This window comes from Cucurbita pepo, chromosome LG12 (genome assembly GCF_002806865.2).
Source record: "Cucurbita pepo subsp. pepo cultivar mu-cu-16 chromosome LG12, ASM280686v2, whole genome shotgun sequence".
NCBI classification, from domain to species: domain Eukaryota; kingdom Viridiplantae; phylum Streptophyta; class Magnoliopsida; order Cucurbitales; family Cucurbitaceae; genus Cucurbita; species Cucurbita pepo.
The window spans coordinates 8,460,549-8,470,592 of record NC_036649.1 but is presented as its reverse complement, the minus strand read 5'-3'; the positions used below and the strand labels follow the sequence as shown (position 1 = coordinate 8,470,592).

The following is a 10,044-nucleotide window of genomic DNA, read 5'->3' as shown; positions in this document are numbered from 1 at the left end:
AAAAAAAAAAAAAAAAAAAAAAAAAAAAAAAAAAAACTAGAATGAGGCAGCAATTTCACTGCATATTCAAGTTGATTATTCGACTAGATTAAATTAAAGGTAAGATAAATAGGATTAAAAATGAAAATTTCCCAAAATCTACTTACCTGGAAAGTCATCCTCATCATAAAACTCAGCCCTTTAAGCGTCAGCTCTTGCAGCCATGAATTCCATGTCGTTCCTCACTTGTTTAGCCTGCTGCCTTCGCTGCTCAGCTCTCTCCCTCCATCCTTCTTCCAACAACTCCACGAACTTATCTTTTATTTCAAGCAATGGGTCACAATCAATCAACTGGCTACCCTTATATGCCTCTCGAAGCATCGCAGTCTCAATCCCACCTTTCAAAGACAAATAAAATATCCCAGAATGCCTTGTGAACACACTGGAAAATGCATTTGAAAACCGGTACTCATCACTAAATTTTCCCAATATCGGCACTGGAATCCTCTTGAACAATGAAAGTGATAGCAACTCGTGAAAAACTCCTACTGTTCTCTTCTCCATCTCCGGCGAAGCTTGGGCCAAATGGGACACGTCCTCGTACGGCGATATGTAATCTAGTTCTAACCAATCTCTAACCCATTCTCTCATTTCCTTTCTTAAGAAGAATCCAGGAGGAAGATTGTAGTTGAAATTGGGTCGAATATCAATGCCTGTCGATATGGATTCGTCCTCGGCTCTTCTCTCAATCACTGATTTCGCAAAGTTAGGGTTTCGAGAAACCAATTGAAGAAACGATTTTTCGTCTCCAGGACTACCAATTATCTGAAAATATTCAGGGTATTTCGGCACCAAATTGACCAAAAAACCCCTAAGCCGGTCGCTCGGGCGTAAGAACAGGACGGGTTCAGATTTAGGTTTGATTCTATCATAGTAAGTATCCAACAAACCCGGATTAAAACTCATAAACGTCTTGATTGACACATTGAGACGCAATCTCTGCCGTCGTTTCTCCAGATATCGAAGCGGAATCACCTGTCCAGGCTCGTTGAGAACTTCCCTCACAACCCGCGCACATAGCTTGTACCGCTTGTCGTTCTCAATGGCTTCGTCCAATCTGGAATCCTTGCGCCAAATAACCTTCAAACTCGAAACGTCTCTGATCTGTAAGACGAATTTTCGCCTCACAAAAGAAGACTGAGCAGATTTGAAGCTGCGCAGACATGAGAAGAGCGCATAGGGCGTAGAGAGCATACCGAGCAATCGTTGTTGGATCGGCTACGGCTAGCTTCCGCAACTCGCAACGGACCCTTCCAGAAATTGCGGGTTTTAAATTTATATCTTCAATTCTCCATTTATTTTTAATTTACGTTTATTCCTTNGTTGGATCGGCTACGGCTAGCTTCCGCAACTCGCAACGGACCCTTCCAGAAATTGCGGGTTTTAAATTTATATCTTCAATTCTCCATTTATTTTTAATTTACGTTTATTCCTTTTATATTTATCGGTCCACAATATATATATATATATATATATAATAAATTTTAAAATTTTGAACTTTTTATATAATAAACTCAAAAATTTAAATATTTTAAAAAACTTAAAATTAATTAATTTCTAAAAAATTTAAATATTGCAAACGAAATAATAATTGTAAGCCAATTTTAAAATTTAATGACTAAATTAAATATTATAATATATTAAATTCAAAATCGAAAGTAAAAAATTACAACATAAATAAATAAATAAATAATTGAGACAGAACACGAACGGAGAATATAATTTATGTGTCAGGAGAAAACTCTCTTTATCTCGGTGATAAAATAGATGACGGACATATATTCAATTAGTTTCTGCAAAATTTTCTATAATCTTCGCGTTAAATTTTCATTAANTTGTAAGCCAATTTTAAAATTTAATGACTAAATTAAATATTAATAATATATTAGATTCAAAATCGAAAGTAAAAAATTACCACATAAATAAATAAATAAATAATTGAGACCGAACACGAACCAGATGGAGAATATAATTTATGTGTCAGGAGAAAACTCTCTTTATCTCCGTGATAAAATAGATGACGGACATATATTCAATTAGTTTCTACAAAGTTTTCTATAATCTGCGCGTTAAATATTCATTAAAAAATGTTTGTATTTTATAATCTTATTTAAATATTCATTAAAAAATCTAATTTTTTTAATTATTAAAGAATAAATGAAATAATAATACGNATGTTTGTATTTTATAATCTTATTTAAATATTCATTAAAAAAAATCTAATTTTTTTTAATTATTAGAGAATAAATAAAATAATAATATGNTTAAATTTTCATTAAAAAAATGTTTGTATTTTATAATCTTATTTAAATATTCATTAAAAAATCTAATTTTTTTAATTATTAAAGAATAAATGAAATAATAATACGATTAAAATCTTAAATAAAATAAAAATAAAAATTTAAAAATTAGTCAAATAAAAATCAATACTTTTTAACTATAGANTTTTTTTTTTTTTTTTTTTTTTTTTTTTTTTTTTTTTTTTATGTTTTATTTTAAAATGAAAATCAATGATCTGATATGATCGCGAAACAGATCGACGATAATGCCCAATTCCTTGCCTGCTAAGTAGGCCGACTCTTTCTTAAACCCAATTCATCAATTTTCATTTCCTCTCTCTTTCGATTCTCTCGCTCTCAATCACTGGTTGATCTTCGTTAGTTTCTTCCGTTTGCTGTTTGGTTGCTGAGAAAATTGGTAACCTATATGCGTTTTTATCTGTCTTTTGAATTTCTTCATTGGGGGTTGAATTATAGCTTTCATTTGCCTCTGTTCTTGTTCTGTAGCGTTGTTTTGTGAACTCGATTGTTTGGGAAATGCGTTAGTTATCGTCTCAGTCGAATGATTATGTGAAATTTTTAACTCTTGTTCGGGGTTTTTTTTTTTTTTTTTTTTTCCTCGATACTCTCCTCTTGTTGAATTTTTTTTGGGGTTTTGTTAATTGACGAGGCAGTGTTTGGTTGTCTCCTGCAGATTAATCTTGTTGGGAAATGGATTTCGATAGCGTTTACAAGTGTCTAGTGGAACTCTTTCCGGAGGTATGACGTTGATATGATTTTGATTTGTTCCCTTGCTAGTTATTAATTGTCACCGATCATCCCAAAAGTTGTGTTATGATACAATTTTAATTCAATTGTCTTGTGACGATTGAAATTTATGAAACTCTGCTCTTATTTTGGTCATATGATGAGGTTTAAATTACATTTGGTTGCTAATATGTTCATTCTCAGGTTGATCATCGGATGCTAAGGGCTGTAGCTCTTGAAAATCCCAAGGATGTTCATGTAGCTATTAATGATGTTCTCACTGAGGTTATACCTTGTTTTCTTGGAGAATATCAATTACCCCCGCAGGATCCAAAAGAAGGTAGCCCTTCCTAATTGTAATGTTCGGCTATAACATTTTCGATTTCTTGGTAAAGCTGATAATCTTGTCTTGTGTTCAAACTTTTAAGTGTGTGTTTGNGCCCTTCCTAATTGTAATGTTCGGCTATAACATTTTCGATTTGTTGGTAAAGCTGATAATCTTGTCTTGTGTTCAAACTTTTAAGTGTGTGTTTGGTTTATCATTGGAAAAAGAAGAGAGTTTTAAGGGAGCACTTGTTTTATATACACTTTTGAATGAAAATTAGTGAAATGCTTCCTCTAAGGGCTTTTTATTAGTTTTTAGAATTTCTCAAACCACTTTTGATTATTGGAAATTCTTAAAGGTGTTTTTAAATGGCCTAGGAAACTTCTTAGCACTCCTTGAAATTTTATTCAAACACTACCAATTTTAAGAAAGAACACGTCAGAAGATGTGTCGAACACCCTATTAATATCATGTGTTATTTTTTGTTGGTTATGTGGAACGTGCAGTTGAGAACAAAATGCAAATGGATTCTTCGACATGGGTGAAGAGGGAAATGGATTCTTTGAAATCAGGTACAATTGGTGATGAAGCATCTGATGTCACTTCCCAAGGGAGTGGTGTGGCACATCTAGATTTCGCATTGAATCAATCTGTCTCTGAAACTAGTTATGTTGCTAGTGATGACNTCTGATGTCACTTCCCAAGGGAGTGGTGTGGCACATCTAGATGTCGCATTGAATCAATCTGTCTCTGAAGCTAGTTATGTTGCTAGTGATGGCTTTAAGCAATCATGTGAGAATACTGAAACTGCAAGCCTCGAAGCACTAGCCAGTGTACAAGAAGACCGCAGTGATGTAGAATTGAATCAAGTAGCACCTGGAAAATTAAATGGTTTGATTCATGAAGATAGTGAATACAATGATCACGAACAAAGTCTTCAAATCACCAAAATCTTGAACCTGGTCACTGAGGATATCGAACAGAATAAGACACCGTTTGTTNCTTCAAATCACCAAAATCTTGAACCTGGTCACTGAGGATATCAAACAGAATAAGACACCGTTTGATGGGGTTAATCATTCTCATAACATTCATGATTTGGACGGCTGGCACGTACATGAATCATACCATGATGATCGACCGTTTGCNTCTCATAACATTCATGATTTGGACGGCTGGCACGTACATGAAACATACCGTGATGATCGACCGTTTTCTGCAGATGAGAATTGTGATAGTCAGACTGCCAACCCATCTTTTGGAAATCATTCTCCTGTTCAGTCTGTAATCCATCTTCACTCTGAATCTGACTATCAGAAATCAAATGCAAATGGCACTTCAAATCCTAGTCCCAAGCAAGAGTGTTCTACCGGTGAGATGATTGTGATTGAAGATGGGTTGGTGGGGCATACCATAGTCACACAGTCAGGCCAACCATGTAGTATCGAACTTCTTGAAAAGAACATTGAGGATGCTAAAAGTAACAAGGTACTTGTTAACTTGGTGTTATTAAATCTCAGATTGAAAGTTCTAAATATGGTAATGCTCAATGTTTTGGATTATTTGCACTACAGAGCTTCACCATTCTTTAGTTTTCTTGGTTCAGTTCATTTAGTTGGTTTAAATGAAACCAATNATGCTCAATGTTTTGGATTATTTGCACTACAGAGCTTCACCAGTCCTTTAGTTTTCTTGGTTCAGTTCATTTAGTTGGTTTAAATGAAACCAATTTATTTTGGTGTGTCATTTTCATTTTGGATCTTTTGTAACCATCTGTCGAGGAGAATTTGCTATTTGAAATTGTGTGCTCAAAGGAACATATTTGCCATGCCTTTGCCAAGATGAAGTTGTACCATGCTGCAGTGTTGTTTGTTGTTTCATATTGCAAAAAACTTATAGTAATCTTTGAGACATGACGGTATCTGTTAGTTAGTTACTCTGTCCAATTGCTTTTTCTGTTTATCTTGTATGATGTTTTCTGACTAGCCTTTGGAGAATAGGGGAAGTTAGATCTAACAAGAAACTAAGAAGTTATGTGGTGCCATGTTTATGTCCTAGATTTTCCGAAAAAGGCATGCAGCTTGTCGTGTCATGTCGATATCCATGCTTCCGAGTACCTTTGCAAATATGAAGTATCACTATGTTATTTATTTATCTCTCCATGTCGTAAGACTTGGATCCTATATGATGCATAGGATTGATGATATCAACATATTGTTGCGTTCTAAACAATTAACCTTTCTGCAGATAACGTTATTTTCAGCGATGCAATCAGTTATCGATAAGATGAAGGCATTGGAACATGTGGAGAAATATGTTGAAAAAGTCAAAGAAGACTCTGCCAATGGAGAGTTAGAAATTCTGGCCAAAGTGGAGGAAATGAAGCAGATTGTAGCCCGTACTAAGGAAGCAAATGATATGGTGGGAGATTTTCTCGTTTAGATCCTATAGGGTCTGTAAGGATTATGCTTGTATTTTTAATTAATGAGTGAAATTTCTTCTTCTACAGCATGCTGGAGAAGNGAAGCAAATGATATGGTGGGAGATTTTCTCGTTTAGATCCTATAGGGTCTGTAAGGATTATGCTTGTATTTTTAATTAATGAGTGAAATTTCTTCTTCTACAGCATGCTGGAGAAGTTTATGGAGAAAAGGCGATTTTAGCAACGGAAACGAGGGAACTACAATCTCGTCTGCTCAGCTTGTCTGAGGAAAGAGACAAATCTCTTTCAATTCTTGATGAGGTTTTTAAAACATATTTTCTGGTTTTTCAAAATCTCGCTCTTTTTTTGACCCTTCATGCATGCCTTATAGCTATAACCCGTGTCTTTTTGTCTCCCTCATTTTTTTTTCTTCACTAACTTGCATCTTTCTGTAGTTATTTTCTTTTAATTCTCTCTCACATATTATCAATATAAATATAATGATAAAGTTTGAAAAGGTATACTTATAAAATAAAAAGAATACATTATCATATTATTGTTAATAAAACATATTATGTTTAGTATTTTTTTTTAAGGAACAGAAAAGTAAGATGACTCAAGTTTGAGTTATTTTTAGCCATGAGAGTCATCATCTGTGAAAGATTGGTAGTTGAAGAATAACTGACAGAAGTTCTTTATCATCCAGATGCATGCCACAATTGGAGCAAGAATGACTGCAGTAGAGGCTGTGCTGAAAGTAATACAGGAAGAAAACCTCGCTAAGGAAGAATGTGCTCGAAAGGCTCTTGCCGAGCAAGAGGCCCTCATGGAGAAGGTACTCGAGGAATCAAGGATACTAGAACGGGAAGCAAAGGAGAATGCCAAGGTAACTAACCATAGTTGTAGGGGGCGGAGCCAAAAAATCCTCATTTCTGAATATTTAAGGGGGTAAACTAGAGAATAATTAAGACGAACCGAGGGGGGGCAGCTTCTTTGCACCGCTGTGAATGATGTGCACTGTTCAGGGGAAAGTTGATTATTGACTACTGATTTTAATAATTTTTTTTCTAATGCAGTTGCGGGAGTTTCTAATCCATCATGGGCAATTAGTTGATATATTACAGTAAGTTTTCTCTTCTATAAACTTAACGATGTTAGAGATTAACGTTGTCCCTGTGCATTGTTGTTCATCACATGAAAAACAAACAAGCCTGCACCTTATGATAAGCATCTGCATAACGAATTTAAACTCGTGTCTTTAATCATTACTGCATTATAAAATCTGCTGGATATCTAATTTTCTTTTATGGTTGCCTCTGTGGTTTACTAATTTGTGGGAATACGTTTCTTGGGTATCACATGCCTAACGCCATTTGTCCCCATGAGGCAGAGCTACCGCCTATATTAGGGTGGCGATTTTCCAATTTTCAGAACTATTATTTGCATCCTTATCTGTATAATATTTATACCTACATTTTGTCCTCAAAATTACCGGTACTGCTTTACGATTTCGCAACTTCTATCTCGGTATGAGAAAACAAAACACTACATGGTATGCTTGCAGGGGAGAAATTTCAGTTATTGTTCAAGACGTGAGGCATCTGAAGGAGAAGTTCGACTTGGATGTACCATTAAGCAAATCTCTTTCCTCTAGTCAAACAAGCTGCATTCTAGCTTCATCAGGTTCATCTCTAAAAAGCGCAGCAAGCGATTTGACACGTTTTTGCTCACCCTTAACAGACACAGCATCTCATCTGGATGCTGAGAAAGGTTCGTCCTCAAATCTCGATAAGGAAGGAAGCCGAGCATCCTCGTTCATTAGCTCCAAATCTAGCATGTCATCAAACAATCTTAAAGAAGAAAGATCAGAAAGAAACCATTTGAAAGCATGCTCAGATGATGGGTGGGATGTATTTGACAAAGATGCTGAGTTTGCTGATGCTCCACATTTGGTGGATGCAAAAGAGCGAAGTTTGAGGGAGTTTTGAAGAGTCCAGAAGTGAAGATATGTTAGGTTAGCCACTTGCTTTTAAGTTTTATATTCTTTTTCTGCTTCAGTTTTAAGTAGAATTTTGGTACTTAGAAGGCAAAATAAATTAAGTCTCAAGTCTTTAGATATATTGTTTATATTAGTTTTGGTACAGTCTACAAAGCAATGGATTGGATATTCGCTGCTCTTTGGATCATAAATTTAGTGATTATAGAACCAGTTTGGATTGTGTTTCTGTACTGACATTTTGGTTATTCAATTTCAACTTGGATTCCCCATTTTGATATGAAACTTCACATTCCTTTTGGTTATACGACTCTTTAGGTATACACTCGAGACCAGATCACTCATACTTGATAAAAACCCTAAGGTAGGTTTAAGGAGTGCCCGACTTTGATGATCAAAATCTCGAGTTTGGTGAACTAGTTCTTATTTGAGGTTTAAATCAGTTTTAGGACTACGTCAACCTAACTTACTCGATTCTAGGCGAACTAGTTCTTATTCGATGTTCAAATTAGTTTACTAAGACTACGCCAACCTAACTTACTCGATTCTGGCTTCTATCAATATCGTGAATTGTAAATATCAGTGGATGTCATGGTTCTTTGAAGCTCGAGAATGGTGAAGAAATCCTCAAATATTCATTCATTTAAAAGTAATAAAACAAACTTAACATAAAAAGTCAACAAAAGTAAATAAAATTAAATTAGAAAAAGGAGGAAAAAATTTTGATTGAAAAATGGCCAAAACTGAGTACCCCACATATGGCCAACCAAATCTTTTGAGATACAAATTCAGTATACATATTTCCTATTTTTTTCCCTTAAATTTCTTTTGCAAATTATCTATTTTCAAAATTTAATATTCAAAATCTATTTTCATAATATGACCGGTAGTCCGATAAAGTCGAACCAAAAGTTGTTATACTCGAGTGAGTCGTAATCTAATAAAGTGAGACTAAAAGTCGTCAAATAGGAATAGAAGTCACCTTGTGTGTCATAGTTAAATTAACCGAGACAGAGCCACCTGATCTAAGTATATCATAACCTAACCAAGTAAAGAGTATCAAACACAAATAGATAATGAATTATGACCTCTCTCGGACTAAAAGTTACTAAATAAAACTAGAAATCACTTAGTCTTGAAATCATAAAATAGGCATCCGGTCTCATAAAATCATACTAGAAGTTCATCATGTCAAGACTACTCATCGCATTTGGTTGCAACATCAACATATCTTACATAAGATTTGAGTGAACTAAACTATGATTGTTAATAACTTAAGGGGATTTCCGATGCTAACGAAGATCGCACAACTTTTTTCGATGTGAACATTTTTTATATCGACAAAACACTTTTCCAACAATGTTTTATCAACGAAATCTTTTCATTATGATAACTTTTTTCGATCTTTTTTAGAGTAAAAAAATCGAGATTCTAATAGTACATTCGAGAATAGAAAAAAAATCGAGATTCACCACGATTCCATATATGTACAAAAGAGAAACGAAAACGAAAATATACAATGTCGAACAACTCGTAGGAGGTAAGAAGGGCCCTTACTACTCCGTCCCGCACAGTACATTACTATCAACGAGAAATTCTTATTTCTTACACGAACGAATCCTAGCTAATAGCCACGTTTCTCGAACTCGACCATCAGCTGATTTGACAAGATGAAGAAATGGAAAGATTTGGTTAATCACTCCAAGAAAGAAGAATAATTGCACATTTCCATATGATATAAAGCCTTCCTTTGTGTTGTTTCAGGTGCTTTGAGAGTTGGCCCAATGAACACCTCTTTGACTGTTTTTGCTCTTTCTTTGCTGCTGCCATTGGCAATGGAAGATGATCACACCAAGACCCTATCTCTTCTATGCAATAATGCCTTTAAGTTGCTTAGTTTGAGCTATAAGGGCTCAAATATATACTCGTTTGATACCCAAATTGGATATCGACATCCCTCACAACATTATCCATTGAAATATCGACTTTTTGATCACGTAAGAGTCACAAATTTTCGATATTTTGATACGAACAAGTGAAGTCTAAACCACATAAAATATAAAAGTTAGTGTTAACAATGAAGAAAAATCAATTTGAATGGTTGGCTTGGTAGCTCTCGTGACGTACCTTTCGCACTTGTTTGGTGTCAAAATTCTTGTGGATCGTGTTATCTCCGTCCCTTATTTAACATTTTGAGTATCTATTTAAGATACCACTGAGTCAATGACTTTGAAGT

The 10,044-nt window shown here is 34.7% G+C and overlaps 2 protein-coding genes across 4 annotated transcripts in view; one reads left to right on the top strand and one right to left on the bottom strand.

Annotated features, from left to right (window-relative positions):
- LOC111807419 (protein WHAT'S THIS FACTOR 1 homolog) overlaps positions 1–1,309 on the bottom strand; it is a 6,259-nt gene extending 4,950 nt beyond the window's left edge. For all 3 annotated transcript variants that reach the window (XM_023693141.1, XM_023693142.1, XM_023693140.1), the window contains exon 1: positions 147–1,309. In XM_023693141.1, coding sequence (XP_023548909.1) covers positions 181–1,233 — 1,053 coding nt within the window. In that variant the 5' untranslated portion in view covers positions 1,234–1,309 and the 3' untranslated portion in view covers positions 147–180. The remainder of the gene's footprint in view (positions 1–146) is intronic.
- A 1,251-nt stretch (positions 1,310–2,560) lies between these two features.
- LOC111807200 lies at positions 2,561–8,090 on the top strand. The gene is made up of 12 exons (XM_023692809.1): positions 2,561–2,736; positions 3,013–3,077; positions 3,270–3,405; positions 3,897–4,074; positions 4,169–4,352; positions 4,420–4,538; positions 4,608–4,878; positions 5,638–5,811; positions 6,017–6,133; positions 6,519–6,698; positions 6,889–6,935; positions 7,377–8,090. Exons 2-12 carry the CDS (start codon positions 3,030–3,032, stop codon positions 7,798–7,800), a joined length of 1,878 nt encoding a protein of 625 aa, XP_023548577.1. The 5' UTR covers positions 2,561–2,736; positions 3,013–3,029; the 3' UTR covers positions 7,801–8,090.
- Positions 8,091–10,044: the final 1,954 nt, after the last annotated feature.